A 21,942-nucleotide genomic window follows, 5' to 3' on the forward strand; every position below is an offset into this window, starting at 1 on the left:
CCCTAGCCCCTCGACACATAAACTACTGCAGCACAAATACTGGAGGCTGAGACAGGAGGGGTCAGGAGACACTGTGGCCCCACCCGATGATACCCCCAGACAGGGCCAAACAGGAAGGATATAACCCCACCCACTTTGCCAAAGCACAGCCCCCACACTACAAGAGGGATATCTTCAACCACCAACTTACCATCCTGAGACCAGGCCGAGTATAGCCCACAAAGATCTCTGCCACGGCACAACCTAAGGGGGTGCGCCAACCCAGACAGGAAGATCACATCAGTGACTCAACCCACTCAAGTGACACACCTCTCCTAGGGACGGCATGAAAGAGCACCAGTAAGCCAGTGACTCCGCCCCTGTAATAGGGTTAGAGGCAGAAAAACCCAGTGGAAAGAGGGGAACCGACCAGGCAGAGACAGCAAGGGCGGTTCGTTGCTCCAAAGCCTTTCCGTTCACCACCACTACTACTACTACCACTACTGCTGCTACTACTACAACTACTACTGCTACTACTGCTGCTACTACTACTACTACTAATGCTACTACAACTACTTCTTCTACCACTTCTACTACTACTACTACTACTACCACTACTACAACTACTACTGCTGCTACTACTACTACTACCACTACTACAACTACTACTGCTGCTACTACAATTACTACCACTACTACAACTACTACTGCTGCTACTACTGCTGCTGCTACTACTATACTGCTGCTACTACTACTACTACCACTTCTACTGCCGCTACTACTACTACCACTACTGCTGCTACTACTATTACTACCACTACTACAACTACTACTGCTGCTACTACTGCTGCTGCTACTACTATACTGCTGCTACTACTACTACTACTACCACTACTGTTGCTACTACTACAACTACTACTTCTACCACTTCTACTGCTACTACTACTACCACTACTACAACTACTACTGCTGCTACTACTGCTGCTGCTACTACTACAACTACTACATCTACCACTTCTACTGCTACTACTACTACCACAACTACTACATCTGCTACTACTACTACTACCACTACTACCACTTCTACTACTGCTGCTACTACTACCACTACTACCACTTCTACTGCTGCTATTACTGCTGCTATTACTACTACTATACTGCTGCTACTACTGCTGCTGCTACTAATACTGCAGCTTCTACTACTACTACTACTACTACCACTTCTACTGCTGCTACTACTACTACGACTACTGCTGCTATTACTACTACTACTATACTGCTGCTACTACTGCTGCTGCTACTAATACTGCAGCTTCTACTACTACTACTACTACTACCACTTCTACTGCTACTACTACTACTACCACTACTGCTACTACTACTACAACTACTACTTCTACCACTTCTACTGCTACTACTACTACCACTACTACAAATACTGCTGCTGCTACTACTATTACTACCACTACTACAACTACTACTGCTGCTACTACTATACTGCTACTACTACTACTACCACTTCTACTGCTGCTACTTCTACTACCACTACTACTGCTACTACTACTGCTTCTGCTGCTACTACTACAACTACTACTACCACTTCTACTGCTACTACTACTGCTTCTGCTGCTACTACTACAACTACTACTACCACTTCTACTGCTACTACTACTACTGCAGCTACTACTACTACCACTACTGCTGCTACTACTACTACTACTTCTACCACTTCTACTGCTACTACTACTACCACTACTTCAACTACTATGACTACTGCTGCTACTACTACTACTACTACTATACTGCTGCTACTACTGCTGCTGCTACTATTACTGCTGCTACTACCACCACTACTGCTACTACTACTATTGCTATTACTGCTGCTGCTACTACCACCACTACTACTACTACCACTACTGCTGCTACTACTACAACTACTACTACCACTTCTACTGCTACTACTGCTGCTGCTACTACTACCACTACTGCTGCTACTACTACCACTACTGCTGCTACTACTAACACTACTGCTGCTACTACTAACACGACTGCTGCTACTACTACTACTACTACTGCTACGACTGCTGCTACTACTACTACTACTACAACTACTTCTTCTACCACTTCTACTAGCACTACTACAACTACTACTGCTGCTACTACTACTACTACCAACTACTACTGCTGCTACTACTATTACTACCACTACTACAACACTACTACTGCTGCTACTACTGCTGCTGCTACTACTATACTGCTGCTACTACTACTACCACTACTGCTGCTACTACTACCACCACTACTGCTGCTACTACTACTACTACTACCACTTCTCCTGCTGCTACTACTACTACCACTACTGCTGCTACTACTACTACTACTACTTCTACCACTTCTACTGCTACTACTACTACCACTACTACAACTACTACTGTTGCTACTACTATTACTACCACTACTACAACTACTACTGCTGCTACTACTGCTGCTGCTACTACTATACTGCTGCTACTACTACTACTACCACTTCTACTGCTGCTACTACTACTACGACTACTGCTGCTACTACTACTATACTGCTGCTACTACTGCTGCTGCTAGTAATACTGCTGCTACTACTACTATACTGCTGCTACTACTACAACTACTACTACTACCACTTCTACTGCTACTACTACTACTGCTGCTACTACTACTACCACTATTGCTGCTACTACTACAACTACTACTTCTACCACTTCTACTGCTACTACTACTACCAGCTACTACTGCTGCTACTACTACTACTGCTGCTAATATTACTACCACTACTGCTGCTACTACTACAACTACTACTTCTACCACTTCTACTGCTACTACTACTACTACTACCACTACTACAACTACTACTGCTACTGCTGCTACTATTACTACCACTACTGCTGCTACTATTACTACTACTACAACTACTACTGCTACTGCTGCTACTACTACTACGACTACTGCTGCTACTACTACTACTACTACTACTGCTGCTACTAATGCTGCTACTACTGCTACTACTACTATACTGCTGCTGCTGCTGCTACTACTACTATTGCTATTACTGCTGCTGCTACTACTACTATTACTATTACTGCTGCTGCTACTACTACTACTACTTACTACCACTACTACTGCTACTACTACTACTACTACTTCTACCACTTCTACTGCTACTGCTACTATTACTACCACTACTGCTGCTACTATTACTACAACTACTGCTACAACTACTGCTGCTGCTGCTGCTACTACTACGACTACTGCTGCTACTAATACTACTACTACTACTACTACTACTATACTGCTGCTACTACTGCTGCTGCTACTAATACTGCTGCTGCTACTACTACTATTGCTATTACTACTGCTGCTACTACTACCACTACTGCTACTACTACTATTGCTATTACTACTGCTGCTACTACCACCACTACTGCTACTACAACTATTGTTATTACTACTGCTGCTACTACCACCACTACTGCTACTACTACTATTGCTATTACTACTGCTGCTACTACCACCACTACTACTACTGCTGCTGCTACTACTACTACTGCTGCTGCTACTATCGCTACTACCACCACTACTACTACTACCACCACTACTACTGCTATCACTACTACAAACTACTGCTGCTACTACTACTACTACTGCTGCTGCTACTACCGCTACTACCACCACTACTACTACTACCACCACTACTACTACTACCTACCACTTCTACTGCTACTACTACTACTGCTGCTACTACTACTACCACTACTGCTGCTACTACTACAACTACTACTTCTACCACTTCTACTGCTACTACTGCTGCTGCTACTACTACTACCACTTCTACTGCTACTACTACTACCACTACTGCTGCTACTACTACTACTACTACTACCACTACTACAACTACTACTGCTACTGCTGCTACTATTACTACCACTACTGCTGCTACTATTACTACGACTACTACTACCACTACTACAACTACTACTTCTACCACTTCTACTGCTACTACTACTACTACTACAACTACTACTGCTACTGCTGCTACTATTACTACCACTACTGCTGCTACTATTACTACGACTACAACTACCACTATTACAACTACTACTGCTACTGCTGCTGCTGCTACTACTACTGCTGCTGCTACTACTACTATTGCTATTACTACTGCTGCTACTACCACCACTACTGCTACTACAACTATTGTTATTACTACTGCTGCTACTACCACCACTACTGATACTACTACTATTGCTATTACTACTGCTGCTACTACCACCACTACTACTACTACAACTACTGCTGCTACTACTACTACTGCTGCTGCTACTACCGCTACTACCACCACTACTACTACTACCACCACTACTACTACTACTACCACTACTACAAACTACTGCTGCTACTACTACTACCACCACTACTACTACTACCACCACTACTACTACTACCACCACTACTACTACTACTATCACTACTACAAACTACTGCTGCTACTACTACTACTACTGATGCTGCTACTACCGCTACTACTACCACTACTACTACTACCACCACTACTACTACTACTACCACTACTACAACTACTGCTGCTACTACTACTACTACTGCTGCTGCTGCTGCTACTACCGCTACTACCACCACTACTACTACTACCACCACTACTACTACTACTTCCACTACTACAACTACTGCTGCTACTACTACTACTACTGCTGCTGCTACTACCGCTACTACCACCACTATTACTACTACCACCACTACTACTACTACAACTACTGCTGCTACTACTACTACTACTGATACTACCACCACTAGTCATTTTGAACTCACCTGTTCCGATCACCCATAGCCATATGTCTGCAGGCATTATCTCAGGAAAAAGGCTGATATTCTTAGAAGGGGAGCCATGCACAGAAGGGTTTACAGAGAGGGCTTAGAAGTCTACTTAATCTGCTTACTGTTCACTGACTCACTCGCAGGGAGAGAGCAGCTACAGTACTACAGCAGACTGGGACTGAGAAGGGTAAAGTCATTTTGCATTTCCCCCGCTAATGGTAAAGGTAGGATCGGGGGAGGGGATGCTGATTCTAGATCTGTACCTTGTGGAAAAATCCCCCTGAACAGACTGGGGCAAGTGGAGAGGGGTTCTGGGATGGACAGGGGATAGCCTGGTGGAACCAGTCTGATTGCTGCTTTCACCATTCTCTTTTCTGTTGGTGATGTCACTTTCTAGACGAACGACAATGGAATAAGTCACTGACATGTTTATGTATCTAATACAATCAACTAATCAATCCAGCTTCGTTATTGAAGAGAGGTGCAGTGGTACAATATATTTCAACTTCTTCCTTTCACCCCCGACTCTCTCTCTCTCTCTCTCTCTCTCTCTCTCTCTCTCTCTCTCTCTCTCCCTCTCTTCCTCTCTCGCCATCACTCCCTCTTTCCCTCTTTCTCCATCTCTCTCACGCTCTCTCCCTCTCTCTCTCTCTCTCTCTCTCTCTCTCTCTCTCTCTCTCTCTCTCTCTCTCTCTCTCTCTCTCTCTCACCCTCTCTTCCTCTCTCGCCATCACTCCCTCTTTCCCTATCTCTCTCACGCTCTCTCTCTCTCTCTCTCTCTCTCTCTCTCTCTCTCTCTCTCTCTCTCTCTCTCTCTCTCTCCCTCTCTCTCTCTCTCTCTTTCTATGGCCTATACTGTGTATGAGCTGAGCCCTTTGTTGTTCGTGCGGGGGTATGTCCAAATTTCAAATAGCACCCTATATAGTGCACTTTGTTTGACCAGAGCACCATGGGAGGCTCTGGTGATAATGCGGAAAGGGTCCATTTGGGACACAGCCTGGGTGTAAATAGCTGGTCTTGCAACAGGCTGGGTGTGCGGAGGGAGGACAGAGGTGGTGATTTAGTGGGGAGATAAGCTCTCTGTAATGGCAGGGTGGAATAATTCCCCGTCAAATAAGAGGGCTGAGTCTCTCCTCCCTCAAGCTCTGAAATTCTGTCTGCTTAGAGATTGGCTTGGTGTATCTCACTCTGCTCTGTTCTGTTCTCCTCCTTTCTCTTCTCTCCCCTTCTCTCATCTCCTTCTCTCTCCTCTCCCCTATTCATTGCTCAATTAAGGCTTTGCTGTTCGATCTCAAACTCCTTTGAGCTTATTTTCTGTGTTAAGAGGTTAGACCTCGATAACTCTTCTAATGTACATCATACACATGTCATAACGATGTTTGCCTGCCTGGTGCAGCAGACAGTTACCTGTCTCATAACGATGTTTGCCTGTCTGGTGCAGCAGACAGTTAACTGTCTCATAATGATGTTTGCCTGTCTGGTGCAGGAGACAGTTACCTGTCTCATAATGATGTTTGCCTGTCTGGTGCAGCAGACAAGTTACCTGTCTCATAACAATGTTTGCCTGTCTGGTGCAGCAGACAAGTTACCTGTCTCATAACAATGTTTGCCTGTCTGGTGCAGGAGACAGTTACCTGTCTCATAATGATGTTTGCCTGTCTGGTGCAGCAGACAGTTAACTGTCTCATAATGATGTTTGCCTGTCTGGTGCAGCAGACAAGTTACCTGTCTCATAACAATGTTTGCCTGTCTGGTGCATGTTTGTTTGCCTGTCTGGTGCAGGAGACAGTTACCTGTCTCATAATGATGTTTGCCTGTCTGGTGCAGCAGACAGTTAACTGTCTCATAATGATGTTTGCCTGTCTGGTGCAGGAGACAGTTACCTGTCTCATAACGATGTTTGCCTGTCTGGTGCAGGAGACAGTTACCTGTCTCATAACGATGTTTGCCTGTCTGGTGCAGGAGACAGTTACCTGTCTCATAACAATGTTTGCCTGTCTGGTGCAGGAGACAGTTACCTGTCTCATAACGATGTTTGCCTGTCTGGTGCAGGAGACAGTTACCTGTCTCATAACAATGTTTGCCTGTCTGGTGCAGCAGACAGTTAACTGTCTCATAACAATGTTTGCCTGTCTGGTGCAGGAGACAGTTACCTGTCTCATAACGATGTTTGCCTGTCTGGTGCAGCAGACAGTTAACTGTCTCATAATGATGTTTGCCTGTCTGGTGCAGGAGACAGTTACCGGTCTCATAATGATGTTTGCCTGCCTGGTGCAGCAGACAGTTACCTGATGCTGAGCAGTCTGATTAGTCACTGGGGTCCATTGAAGAGGAGGAGTGGTTAGAGGAGGAGGTGAGGAAAGGAGGGGAGAGGACGGCGTACTCACTCAATATCCCCCTCTCTCTCTGTATCTCTTTCTCCCTCTGTCTCTCTCACGATCTCTCTCTGTGTGTTTCACCCATCCTCTTCAGAAAGCCAGGGATGTCTCTTCTAGAGGGATCAGAGCCGATGTACTGCACTGAGATTCATTCAGTCAATGAGATCTACACTGGCTGACAGGAAGCAACAGACAGGCTTTACTGTGTTAGGGTTCCTCCGTGTGGCAGGAGGCAGAACTGCCATCCAACTTGAAGAGGGAGAAGCAACATGTATTAGGCAGAACAAAACAGGAACATCGTTGATGAATCAATTGAGATATTTTGTATCATGTTTTTAACTTTCAGAGAGTCCAAAGTAGTCAAGAAAACAATATCATAGGTTTGGTAATAGACTGACTTACTTCAAACTGACATACTGGAGACATACTAGAGACCGACAGACTGGAGTATAGACCGACCTGTGTGTGTGTGTCCTACATCGTTATCAGACTGACACGAGTGTGTGTGTTTCTTTCCTGTAGCCCTGCTGTCATCGTGGTGTGAGGAGCTGGGTCGCCTGCTGCTGTTGCGTCACCAGAAGAGCAGACAGAATGAGCCTCCGCAGGGCAAAGTCCCCATGCAGCCCACCATGAACACCATGAAACCCCCTGGAGGACTCTCACACGGGTCAGTGTGTGTCTGTCAGAGTGACTGATGTACAGTGTTTTTGCCAGCTTGTGGATTGCCTACTTTACTGTCCCACGTTTTCTGTTTGACACATAGAGATACATTGTCATATTCAGAACTACAGGTGTGAACACATTTCATGTAAACACAAGTTATCTCATTGGTTCTCTGGTTTAAACTGGATCGATCATGTTAACTTAAACAATGTTGAGCTAAAACTATTTGATACGCAGCCAGATGCATGGGCTCCGATATGATACAGGATTCGATTCGATGCACTAACATTTGTTGCAGGAACACATTCATTTTCCATTTGAAATTCACATCTGCTGCTGATGGGAGCTCAGGAGTTGGGCCTCTCTGAGTTGGGCCTCTCTGAGCTGGGCATCTCTGAGCCGGGCATCTCTGAGTTGGGCATCTCTGAGCCGGGCATCTCTGAGTTGGGCCTCTCTGAGCTGGGCATCTCTGAGCTGGGCATCTCTGAGCTGGGCATCTCTGAGTTGGGCATCTCTGAGTTGGGCCTCTCTGAGCTGGGTCTCTCTGAGCTGGGCCTCTCTGAGCTGGGCCTGTCTGAGATGACTTCTCTAAACTGATATGTGTGTGTGTGTGGGCCAGTGGAGGCTGTTGGGAGGAGCGAATAGGAGGATAGGCTCGTTGTAATGGCTGGAATGGAATAAATGGAACAGTATCAAACTGATTAAACATATGGAAACCACATTTGACAGTTCCAAATATTCCATTCCAGCCATTATGAGCCCGTCCTCCTATAGCCCCTCCCACCAGCCTCTACTGGTGTAGGCACTTAAACTGAGCCATTGGGCATCTACCACCCCACTATCAGATTAGGGGTAAGGGAAATGTATGCTTTTTGTCCCCTCCTTGTTATCTGTAATCACCCACTGATTAACTTGTCCAATTAAATCTGAGTGATTGAAAACCCCAATTAGCAGTTGGCTGTGAGATCAAATATTATTTGTCACATGCGCCCAATACCACAGGTGTAGAACTTACTTACAAGCCCTTAACCAACAATGAAGTTCAATAAATATCGTTAATAAAATATTTACTAAATAATAAACTAAAGTAGAACATTTAATAAAAAGTAACACAATAAAATAACAATAACGAGGCTATATACAGGGTTACCGGTACCGAGTCAATGTGTGGGGGTACAGGTTACAGGTCATTTGTACATGTAGGTAGGGGTAAAGTGACTATGCATCAATAATCAACAGTGAGTAGCAGCAGTGTAAAAACAAATAGGGGGGGTGTCAATGTAAATAGTCCAGGTGGCCATTTGATTAATTGTTTAGCAGTCTTATGGCTTGGGGGTAGAAGCTATTAAGGAGCCTTTTGGACCTAGACTTGGCTCTCCGGTACCGCTTGCCGTACGGTAGCAGAGAGAACCGTCTATGACTTGGGTGATTGGAGTCTTTGACCATTTTTGGGGCTTCCTCTGACACTGCCTAGTGTATAGGTCCTGAGTGGCAGGAAGCTTGGCCCCAGTGATGTACTGGGCCGTGTGCACTACCCCCTTACGGTCGGATGCTGAGCAGTTGCCATCCCACGGACCGATGCACTCTTACCTTAAACATTTGAATCAGGGACCAATCTGTGAATCGTTTCATCCCTACATACAGTACCAGTCCAAAGTTTGGACACACCTACTCATTCAAGGGTTTTTCTTTTATTTTTATTTTTATTTTTACTATTTTCTACATTGTAGAACAATAGTGAAGACATCAAAACTATGAAATAACACATGTGGAATCATGTATTATCAAAATATATTTTATGTTTGAGATCCTTCAAAGTAGCCACCCTTTGCCTTGATGACAGCTTTGCACACTCTTGGCATTCTCAACCAGCTTCACCTGGAATGCAGTCTTGTTGAGCACTTGTTGGCTGCTTTTCCTTCACTCTGCAGACCCAACTCATCCCAAACCATCTCAATTGGGTTGAGGTCAGGTGATTGTGGAGGCCAGGTCATCTGATACAGCACTCCATCACTCTCCTTCCTGGTCAAATAGCCCTTAGTCAGCCTGGAGGTGTGTTGGGTCATTGTCCTGTTGAAAAACGAATGATAGTCCCACTAAGCTCAAACCAGATGGGATGGCGTATCGCTGCAGAATGCCATGGTAGCCATGCTGGTTAAGTGTGCCTTGAATTCTAAATAAATCACAGACCGTGATCATCAGCAAAGCACCCCCACATCATCACACCTCCTCCTCCATGCTTCACGGTGGGAACCACACATGCGGAGATCATCCATTCATCTACTCTGCGTCTCACAAAGACACGTCAGTTGGGAAAAAAAATCTCAAATTTGGACAGATTTCTACCGGTCTAATGTCCATTGCTCATGTTTCTTGGCCCAAGAAAGTCTCTTCTTATTATTGGTGTCATTTAGTAGTGGTTTCTTTGCTGCAATTCGAACATCAAGGCCTGATTCACACAGTCTCCTCTGAACAGTTGATGCTGAGATGTGTCTGTTACTTGGGCTGCAATTTCTGAGGCGTGTAACTCTAATGAACTTATCATCTGGAGTAGAGGTAACGCTGGGTCTTCCTTTCCTGTTGCGGTCCTCATGAGAGCCAGTTTCATCATAGCGCTTGATGGTTTTCGTGACTACACGTGAAGAAACGTTCAAAGTTCTTGACATTTCCCATATTGACTGACCTTCATGTCTTAATGTAATTGACCTTGACTTTCGTTTCTCTTCGCTTATTTGTTCTTGCCATATTATGGACTTGGGTCTTTTACCAAACTGGGCCATCATCTGTATACCAACCCTACCTTGTCACAACACAACTGATAGGCTCAAATGCTTTTAGAAGGAAAGAAACTCCACAAAATAGTACAAATAAAACCCTTGAATGAATAGGTGTCAAAGCTCTCTATGCTAAACTATCCTCTTCTCTCCTCAAATAAATGAATAAATACATGTATGTTTTTCTCTTCATGAAAGTGAGCCAAGGAGAGGGACAGAAACACACAGACAGAAACACACAGACAGACAGACAGCAAGGGAGTGGGCTGTTAAGTTAAGAAACATGGCTCCGATTCCAAACCTCTGTCTGGCTGCCAGAATTGTGCTCTGTGCCTAGCATCTTGAGAAGTGTTCTACCAACTTGAAGAGACGTTGTACATCTGGTCCCTTCCAACACCAGAGCTGTGTGTGTGTGTGTGTGTGTGTGTGTGTGTGTGTGTGTGTGTGTGTGTGTGTGTGTGTGTGTGTGTGTGTGTGTGTGTGTGTGTGTGTGTGTGTGTGTGTGTGTGTGTGTGTGTGTGTGTGTGTGTGTGTGTGTGTGTGTGTGTGTGTGTGTGTGTGTGTGTGTGTGTGTGTGTGTGTGTGTGCCTTCGTGAGTGTGTGAAAACACATTCCTCTCCATAAACGTTACTTCCCTGTTACATCACGGTGTTTCTCCCTGCAGAGTTTAGTTTGTTTATTCATAATGTTCTAGTTAGTCATATTCAAGCCTTGGATTTGTTTGGAGTTTTAATGCCAAATATTCCAAATGACATATACGTGGCCAAATGTTTCCAAGAATTCTGAGAACATTTCTGGGCGGATATGCAATCCTCTGTTATGTTACATACATGGCCAAATGAAAGCCACGGCTGTCTCGTTAGTGTATCTGCCCTGTGGTGTCTGTCTGTCTGTCTGTCTGTCTGTCTGTCTGTCTGTCTGTCTGTCTGTCTGTCTGTCTGTCTGTCTGTCTGTCTGTCTGTCTGTCTGTCTGTCTGTCTGTCTGTCTGTCTGTCTGTCTGTCTGTCTGTCTGTCTGTCTGTCTGTCTGTCTGTCTGTCTGTCTGTCTGTCTGTCTGTCTGTCTGTCTGTCTGTCTGTCTGTCTGTCTGTCTGTCTGTCTGTCTGTCTGTCTTGCAGTGATGGGTTAATATGTGTGTTTTGTATTTGGACTGTAGTGATGGGTCATTTACCTACGACTCGGTTCCATGGCAACAGAACAACAACCAGCCCCCAGGGTCATTGTCTGTGGTTACCACCGTGTGGGGTGTGACCAACACATCACAGAGTCAGGTGAGATACAACACATACACAAACTTCAGCACACACTACTTGATGTTTAGACACACAACACACCTTTGTATTTCTGTCTAGCAATTGAGGTACCTGATGAAGACAGACCCTAAATCCCAAATCCCCCTAGGCACATTTTTTCAAAATTCTGATGTGGGTCAAAATATGGTTCTCTGTATGTGTATCACCCAAAGCTTATATCACAAGCCCCAGAAAGTGAGTCGACATCATAGAGTTATATATTTTATGGTTGCCATAACCCTGTTTGCTGTGTCTAACCAAAATGCTTTATCAAGGATACCTTCTTCCCCCAGGTGTTGGCCAACAGCTCCAGCCATATGAACCCAGGAGGTAACCCCATGGGTCAGGGTATGTCTGGGGGTCCGGCAGGCCTCAACTCCCCCCAGTTCTCCGGCCAGCAGCAGCAGTTCCCGGCCAAGGGAGGCTACATGCAGCAGGGGATGTATGGCAGGCAGGGACACCCCAGTGGAGGGGGCTACAGCGGGAGGTAAGAGGCCATGCACAGACATGTGTGAAGTTAACCTTCTGTTTATTGTTCTTCTCTATGCTTTTCTTACCTTTTCACACATGCAGTACACAGCTCTAATTCATGTTGTTTCCATGATCTAGTTACCCAGGTGGTCCTAACACTCCCCCAGGGGGGATGGGGATGCCCCAACACTCCCGCCAGCCTGGCGACTTCACCCAACCAGCAGCTGCCGCTGCTGCTGCCGCTGTCGCTGCCGCCGCTGCTACGGCAACCGCCACGGCAACAGCTACCGTGGCAGCCATGCAGCAAGAGACCCAGAACAAAGAGATGAACCAGTATGGACAGGTACGGACACACACACACACACACACTGGTATCATAACAGGCACACACAGACAGTACACATTACCATAATACTAAAAGAAACAACTTCAGTTATTTACTTATAATGTCCTGTTTTGTGCCTGCGGAAAATCAGGTATTACTACATACACACTAATAACACCTGCAACTTCCTACCTAACTGTCTCTTCATCCTGTTTTCCTCCTTACAGATGTGTTCCTCCTTCCAGATGGGCCCAACTCAGGCATACAACAACCAGTTCATGAACCAGCCTGGCCCCAGAGGGCCCCCTGGAGGCATGAACCCAGGCAGCATGGGCCAGGCCATGAACAACCCCAGCATGGGTGGGCCTCCCATGGGCATGAACCAAACTCGAGCCTCAGCCATGGGGCCTTTTGGGGCTCACGGCCAGAGGATGTCCCAGCAGGGCTACGGAGGACCTGGAGGCCCCAGGCAGGCCATGCCTATGCAGGGAATGAAGAGGCCCTATCCTGGAGAGGTGAGTTGGATGGGGTGTGTGGGGGTGGGTGGGAGGGGGTGCTTTTCCTTTCAGTATAGTATGACCATAGTACATGCCTTTCTAAAGTAGGTCAATTTCCTTTATTTTTCATCTTAAAACGAATGCCTCCTCACTTAATGAAAATAAAAAACAGTTTTAAGGTATTGATTGTTTCTCTCCCCCCCCTGCCCTATCTCTCTCCCTTCCTTACAGCCAAACTACGGGGGTCAGCAGTATGGTCCTAATGGTCAGTTCCCTCCCCAGCAGAGTCAGTACCCCACCTCTAACCCCTCCAGGCCAATGCCCTCCCCCAACTACCCGGGCCAGAGGATGCCTGTGGGGCAGGGGCCAGGCCAGTACCACCCGCAAGGCATGCCAATGGGACAGTACTATAAGGTTAGAACTCCTTCACAGTAACACTCCCTATCTACCTGTAAGAAATCCCTCACAGTAACACTCCAGATCTAACTGTAAGAACTCCCTCACAGTAACACTCCAGATCTAACTGTAAGCTCTAGACCTCCCTCACAGTAACACTCCAGATCTAACTGTAAGCTCTAGAACTCCCTCACAGTAACACTCCAGATCTAACTGTAAGCTCTAGACCTCCCTCACAGTAACACTCCCTATCTACCTGTAAGACCTCCCTCACAGTAACACTCCCTATCTACCTGTAAGACCTCCCTCACAGTAACACTCCCTATCTACCTGTAAGACCTCCCTCACAGTAACACTCCCTATCTACCTGTAAGACCTCCCTCACAGTAACACTCCCTATCTACCTGTAAGACCTCCCTCACAGTAACACTCCCTATCTACCTGTAACACCTCCCTCACAGTAACACTCCCTATCTACCTGTAAGACCTCCCTCACAGTAACACTCCCTATCTACCTGTAAGACCTCCCTCACAGTAACACTCCCTATCTACCTGTAAGACCTCCCTCACAGTATCACTCCCTATCTACCTGTAAGAAATCCCTCACAGTAACACTCCAGATCTAACTGTAAGAACTCCCTCACAGTAACACTCCAGATCTAACTGTAAGCTCTAGACCTCCCTCACAGTAACAATCCAGATCTAACTGTAAGCTCTAGAACTCCCTCACAGTAACACTCCAGATCTAACTGTAAGCTCTAGAACTCCCTCACAGTAACACTCCAGATCTAACTGTAAGCTTTAGACCTCCCTCACAGTAACACTCCAGATCTAACTGTAAGCTCTAGACCTCCCTCACAGTAACACTCCAGATCTACCTGTAAGCTCAAGAAACTCGCCTCACAGTAACACTCCAGATCTAACTGTAAGCTCTAGAACTCCCTCAGAGTAACACTCCAGATCTAACTGTAAGAACTCCCTCACAGTAACACTCCAGATCTAACTGTAAGCTCTAGAACTCCCTCACTGTAACACTCCAGATCTAACTGTAAGCTCTAGAACTCCTTCACAGTAACACTCCAGATCTACCTGTAAGCGTTAGACCTCCCTCACAGCAACACTCTAGATCTAACTGTAAGCTCTAGACCTCACTCACAGTAACACTCCAGATCTAACTGTAAGCTCTAGACCTCCCTCACAGTAACACTCCAGATCTACCTGTAAGCTCTAGACCTCCCTCACAGTAACACTCCAAATCTACCTGTAAGAACTCCCTCACAGTAACACTCCAGATCTACCTGTAAGCTCAAGAAACTCGCCTCACAGTAACACTCCAGATCTACCTGTAAGCTCTAGAAACTCGCCTCACAGTAACACTCCAGATCTACCTGTAAGCTCTAGAACTCCCTCACAGTAACACTCCAGATCTACCTGTAAGCTCTAGAACTCCCTCACAGTAACACTCCAGGTCTACCTGTAAGCTCTAGAACTCCCTCACAGTAACACTCCAGATCTACCTGTAAGCTCTAGAACTCCCTCACAGTAACACTCCAGATCTACCTGTAAGCTCTAGAACTCCCTCACAGTAACACTCCAGATCTACCTGTAAGCTCTAGAACTCCCTCACAGTAACACTCCAGATCTACCTGTAAGCTCTAGAACTCCCTCACAGTAACACTCCAGATCTAACTGTAAGCTCTAGACCTCCCTCACAGTAACACTCCCTATCTACCTGTAAGACATCCCTCACAGTAACACTCCCTATCTACCTGTAAGACCTCCCTCACAGTAACACTCCCTATCTACCTGTAAGACCTCCCTCACAGTAACACTCCCTATCTACCTGTAAGACCTCCCTCACAGTAACACTCCCTATCTACCTGTAACACCTCCCTCACAGTAACACTCCCTATCTACCTGTAAGACCTCCCTCACAGTAACACTCCCTATCTACCTGTAAGACCTCCCTCACAGTAACACTCCCTATCTACCTGTAAGACCTCCCTCACAGTATCACTCCCTATCTACCTGTAAGAAATCCCTCACAGTAACACTCCAGATCTAACTGTAAGAACTCCCTCACAGTAACACTCCAGATCTAACTGTAAGCTCTAGACCTCCCTCACAGTAACAATCCAGATCTAACTGTAAGCTCTAGAACTCCCTCACAGTAACACTCCAGATCTAACTGTAAGCTCTAGAACTCCCTCACAGTAACACTCCAGATCTAACTGTAAGCTTTAGACCTCCCTCACAGTAACACTCCAGATCTAACTGTAAGCTCTAGACCTCCCTCACAGTAACACTCCAGATCTACCTGTAAGCTCAAGAAACTCGCCTCACAGTAACACTCCAGATCTAACTGTAAGCTCTAGAACTCCCTCAGAGTAACACTCCAGATCTAACTGTAAGAACTCCCTCACAGTAACACTCCAGATCTAACTGTAAGCTCTAGAACTCCCTCACTGTAACACTCCAGATCTACCTGTAAGCGTAAGACCTCCCTCACAGTAACACTCCAGATCTACCTGTAAGCTCTAGAACTCCCTCACAGTAACACTCCAGATCTACCTGTAAGCTCTAGAACTCCCTCACAGTAACACTCCAGATCTACCTGTAAGCTCTAGAACTCCCTCACAGGAACCAAACCATTTGATAATTTGCTCCTTTTCCCGTTGTGCAATTGTACATTTAATCATTGATGTCTGTTTCTTTCACAGCAAGAGCCATTCAATGGTCAGAACAGCAACTTCTCTGGTGGTGTATACTCATATAGTCAAGGCAACGGGGTATGTGCTCTCTCCTTTGTTAATATGGGTTTGGGTCTAAGCAAATGGAACTTCCAACAGAGTTATTTGAATTCTCTATCTCTCATGTTTTTTTAATAACACGTATCACTTTCCTTCTCTCTCTTTCACTCTCCCTCTCTCCCCTTCCCCCTCCCTCCTTCCCACTCTCTGCAGGCCCCCAGGCCAGGTAACTACCCCCACTCCCCGGTGCCTGGTAATCCCACACCTCCCATGACCCCCGGAAGCAGTATGCCTCCGTACCTCTCGCCCAACCCGGATGTCAAGCCGCCGTTCCCGCCAGACATGAAACCAAATATGACAGTGCTTCCACCTCCCAGTGAGTAATTACACTGGAGCATCCACACACAAACACAGGAATGAATGTAATGAATGTACACTACATGACCAGAAGTATGTAGACATCTGCTCTTTGAACATCTCCTTCCCCCTTTACTGCTATACTCCACTCTTCTGGGAAGGCTTTTCACTAGATTATGGAACATTTCTGCTGGGATTTACATTCAGCCACAAGAGCAATAGTCAAGTCCGGCAACTGATGTTGGGCAATTAGGCCTGACTTGCAGTCCGCGTTCCAATTCATCCCAAAGGTGTTTGATGGGGTTGGGGTCGGGGCTCTGTGCAGGCCAGCCATGTTCTTCCACACTGATCTCAACAAAGCATTTCTGTATGGACCTCTCTTTGTGCACGGAGGCCTTGTCATCCTGAAACAGGAAAGGGCCTTCTCCAAACTGTTGCCACAAATTTGGAAGAACAGAATCGTCTAGAATGTCATCTTATGCTGTGGTGTTAAGATTTCCCTTCACTGGAACTGAGGGGCCTATCCCGAACCATGAAAAACAGCTCCAGACCATTATTCCTCCTCCACCAAACGTTACAGTTAGCACTATGCATTGAGGAAGGTAGCGTTCTCCTGGAATCCACAAAACCCATATTCGTCCGTTGTACTGCCAGATGGTGAAGCGTGATTCATCACTCCATAGAATGCGTTTCCACTGCTCCAGAGTCCAATGGCGGCGATGACCCATTTAATAAAGCTCCCAACGAACAGTTCTTGTGCTGACGTTGCTTCCAGAGGCAGTTTGGAACTCGGTAGTGAGTGTTGCAACCGAGGACAGACCATTTTTATGCGCTACGCATTTCAGCCCTCGGCGGTCCTGTTTTGTGTGCTTGTGTGGCCTACCACTTCGCGGCTGAGCCGTTATTGCTCCTAGATGTTTCCACTTCATAATAAAAACACTTAAATAAATAAAAAGGACCGGGGCAGCTCTGGCAGGGCAGAAATTTGACCAACTGACAACCTCTCCCTCAACGTGAGCAAGAGAAAGGAGCTGAGCGTGGACTACACGAAAAGGAGGACCGAACACGCCCCAATTCACATCGACAGGGCTGTAGTGGAGCGGGTCGAGAGTTTCAAGTTCCTTGGTGTCCACACCCCCAATAAACTATCATGATCCAAGCACACCAAGACTGTCGTGAAGAGGGCACGACAACACCTTTTTCCCTTCACTGAAAGGATTTGGCATGGGTCCCCAGATCTTCAAAAGGTTATACAGCTGCACCATCGAGAGCATCCTGACTGGTTGCATCACTGCTTGGTATGGCAACAGCTCGGCATCTGACCATAAGGTGCTGCAGAGGGCGGTGTGTACGGCCCAGTACATCAGTGGGGCCAAGCTTCCTGCCACTCAGGACCTATACACTAGGCGTGTCAGTGGAAGCCCCAAAAATGGTCAAAGACTCCAATCACCCAAGTCATAGACTGTTCTCTCTGCTACCGCACGGCAAGCGGTGCCGGAGAGCCAAGTCTATGTCCAAAAGGTTCCATAACAGCTTCTACCCCCAAGCCATAAGACTGCTGAACAATTAATCAAATGGCCACCTGGACTATTTATATTGACACCCCCCCCTCCTGTTTCTTATCCATGCATAGTCACTAAACCCCTATCTACATGACTTGGTACTGGTACCCCCTGTAAAAAGCCTTGTTATTTTATTGTGTTACTTTTTATTTATTTTTATACTTTAGTTTATTTAGTAAATATATTCTTAACTCTATTTCTTGAACTGCATAATTGGTTAAGGGATTGTAAGTAAGCATTTCACGGTGAGATTTGATTTTGATTCAATTTGATTTGTTGGAAAGGTGGCATCCTATGACGGTGCCACGTTGAAAGTCACTGAACTCTTCAGTAAGGTCATTCTATTGCCAATGTTTGTCTATGGAGATTACATGGCTGTATGCTTGATTTTATACACCTGTCAGCAACGGTGTGACTGAAGTAGCCAAATCCACTCATTTGAAGGGGTGTCCACATACTTTTGTATATATAGTGTGTATGAATGTACAGTATGGAATTACAATTACACACACACACACACACACACACACACACACACACACACACACACACACACACACACACACACACACACACACACACACACACACACACACACACACACACACACACACACACACACACACACACACACACACACACGGCAGAGCTATTCCATGCTGTCAGTAGCTCCTTAGATACCTGTGGCTGAAAATACAACAAAGCCTGTCCAACAAGTATTAGCAGAACATTGATGTTTCTATTTCCATTTCATGAGATACAGTACAAAGCCACTGACACGACTAGTCCACTACATCACCAGGGTTAGGCTGAATTTTCAATTCAGGAAGTACAATGAAACTACATTTCCAATTCTCTTCAATGCTTTTTAATTGGGAACATTTGGAATTGGAATTTGTTTTACTTTCTGAATTGACTGGAAATAAAATGGATTTGAGCCCAACCCCGATCACTACTACATGCTGCCCTGATACATGGCTGTTGTTGACTCCTATAGCATCTAACCATAGGAATGTACAGCCACGTGTTAGTCAGGGTAATACCACCCAGTGATATCCCGGTGCCCCAGCCACTGTCTACTGTATGTGTGACTGTTAATCAACCAGTATACAACTCTAACCCCACTACCACAGATACCACAGATACATTTAAACGGAAAGCTGACGTCCTATCTTCCTGTCCTGTCTCTCCGCTCCAATCAGCCAATCCCAACGAGGAGCTGCGGTTGACCTTCCCGGTCCGGGACGGCGTGGTATTGGAACCTTTCCGGTTGGAACACAACCTCGCCGTCAGTAATCACGTCTACCACCTGCGACCGTCGGTACATCAGACCCTCATGTGGAGGTGAGATATGGAGAGACAGACACACACATTCGACCGTCCATGGAGTCTTTTTCTGTACCTCTACAAATGTTCTTCCTCTAATAGAATGGCCTATCCATGGCAACCATGATGTTAACATTCCCTGGACAATATTGACCAATTGCAGTCCTGAGAATGTAACCTTTTACTGCAGTGGGCTAAATCAGGCTCACACACAGTGTGGTTCTTGGTAGTCTTAAACAAATCTACTTTGAAACTAAAGTATCCACCTCAGACACAGTGTGGTTCTTGGTAGTCTTCAACAAATCTACTTTGAAACTAAAGTATCCACCTCACACACAGTGTGGTTCTTGGTAGTCTTAAACAAATCTACTTTGAAACTAAAGTATCCACCTCAGACACAGTGTGGTTCTTGGTAGTCTTCAACAAATCTACTTTGAAACTAAAGTATCCACCTCAGACACATGGTTATGGACTTAATAAAATAAGACACCTGTTCCATGTCAGATATAGAGTTGAAATGTATTCCATTTTTAGTTTGCATCCCAATATTACACAACACAGAAGACACAGAAATATAATTAAACCGTTTGACATAGAAACACTGGATTTTCGCTGTTTGACTGCAGGAAAGGTCTACGGAACTTTCAACTAAGCTTATTACCAACCCTTGACCAACTGAATCAGGTGTGCTAGTGCTGGGCTGGAACAAAACTGTGTAGTCCTGGCTGGGTGTCCATGAGGAGTGGATTCAGAAAAACTATTTTGTATTTGGCTATATTGACCTCTGCCCTTTGCTCTTTGACCCCACTAGGTCAGACCTGGAGCTTCAGTTCAAGTGTTACCACCACGAGGACCGACAGATGAACACCAACTGGCCTGCCTCCGTCCAGGTCAGCACACACACACACACACGCACAAACTCTCATTCATTCAGAAACACACACACACATACTCATGCACACACATGGTCACACGTGTACACACACACAAGCTGTCCTTCTTCCTTCCAGGTTAGTGTCAACGCCACGCCCCTGACCATCGAGCGAGGCGACAACAAGACGTCCCATAAACCCTTGCACCTGAAGCAAGTGTGCCAGCCCGGCAGAAACACCATCCAGATCACTGTCACTGCCTGCTGCTGTGTGAGTACACCATCCAGATCACTGTCACTGCCTGCTGCTGTGTGAGTACACCAACCAAAAGAACATGCGGAACAAAGGATACAAGGGAAATGTTAACATCTGGCTTCATGTTTTAAACTCTTTGTAACTACCCCTGTTGCATATAAACTTGGCAGTGGTTATTCAGTGGTTATTCAGTTGAATTTCTGTTATATGGCCGGTCAACATAGCAATGCTATGATTGGTTGAGACACCTCTGTGCTGTGATGTGTACAGAAGGTGTAGAAGCTAAACTATAGTAGAACTACTGCTGTCTGTGGAGAATTCCCTGTTCGTGACCCACTCTTTATTTAGGTCTCTATGTCTTCATGTATTTTCTCTATGTGCAGTCGCACCTGTTTGTGCTGCAGCTGGTCCACAGGCCTTCAGTCCGCTCCGTCCTGCAAGGGCTCCTGAAGAAGAGACTCCTGCCTGCAGAACACTGCATCACCAAGAGTATGTTACTATTGCTATACTGCTGTTGTAGTAGGGCATTTACCCTGTAACTGTAACTCTGACTCCTGCCTACAGAACACTGCATCACCAAGAGTATGTTACTATTACTATGCTGTACTATGCTACAACTTTAATATACTGTAATATACTACTACTTTACTATCTTTACATCAATCTTCTGTGCAAGAATATGCCATCAGTCAAATCAAATTGAATTAGTCACATGCGCCGAATGCAACAGGTGTAGTAGACCTTACAGTGAAATGCTGAATACAACAGGTGTAGTAGACCTTACAGTGAAATGCTGAATACAACAGGTGTTGTAGACCTTACAGTGAAATGCTGAATACAACAGGTGTAGTAGACCTTACAGTGAAATGCCGAATACAACAGGTGTATTAGACCTTACAGTGAAATAATTACAAGCCCCTAACCAACATTGCTGTTTAAAAAATACGAATAAGAATAAGAAATAAAAGTAACAAATAATTAAAGAGCAACCTCCCTCCCTCCCTCCTTCCTGTCCCCTCCATCCCTCCCTCCTTTCCCCTCCCTCCTTTCCCCTCCCTCCTTCCTTTTCCCTCCCTCCCTCCCTCCCTCCTCCTTCCTTTCCCCTCCCTCTCTCCTTTCCCCTCCCTCTCTCCTTTCCCCTCCCTCCCCCTCCCTCCTTTACCTTCCCTCCTTCCCCTCC

The 21,942-nt window shown here is 45.8% G+C and overlaps 1 protein-coding gene across 10 annotated transcripts in view; it reads left to right on the plus strand.

Moving 5' to 3' along the window:
* zmiz1a (zinc finger, MIZ-type containing 1a) overlaps window positions 1-21,942 on the plus strand; it is a 306,966-nt gene that overhangs the window by 277,234 nt on the left and 7,790 nt on the right. For 9 of the 10 annotated variants that reach the window (XM_046358353.1, XM_046358352.1, XM_046358356.1 and 6 more), the window contains 12 exons: window positions 7,746-7,890; window positions 11,816-11,930; window positions 12,245-12,438; window positions 12,561-12,765; window positions 12,975-13,262; window positions 13,476-13,658; window positions 16,361-16,429; window positions 16,604-16,766; window positions 19,443-19,653; window positions 20,447-20,525; window positions 20,646-20,777; window positions 21,146-21,251. In XM_046358353.1, the coding sequence (XP_046214309.1) occupies window positions 7,746-7,890; window positions 11,816-11,930; window positions 12,245-12,438; window positions 12,561-12,765; window positions 12,975-13,262; window positions 13,476-13,658; window positions 16,361-16,429; window positions 16,604-16,766; window positions 19,443-19,653; window positions 20,447-20,525; window positions 20,646-20,777; window positions 21,146-21,251 (1,890 nt within the window). The remainder of the gene's footprint in view (window positions 1-7,745; window positions 7,891-11,815; window positions 11,931-12,244; window positions 12,439-12,560; window positions 12,766-12,974; window positions 13,263-13,475; window positions 13,659-16,360; window positions 16,430-16,603; window positions 16,767-19,442; window positions 19,654-20,446; window positions 20,526-20,645; window positions 20,778-21,145; window positions 21,252-21,942) is intronic. The other variant, XM_046358358.1, reaches the window with a different exon arrangement.

This window comes from Oncorhynchus gorbuscha, linkage group LG08 (genome assembly GCF_021184085.1).
Source record: "Oncorhynchus gorbuscha isolate QuinsamMale2020 ecotype Even-year linkage group LG08, OgorEven_v1.0, whole genome shotgun sequence".
In the NCBI taxonomy this organism is placed as follows: Eukaryota; Metazoa; Chordata; class Actinopteri; order Salmoniformes; family Salmonidae; genus Oncorhynchus; species Oncorhynchus gorbuscha.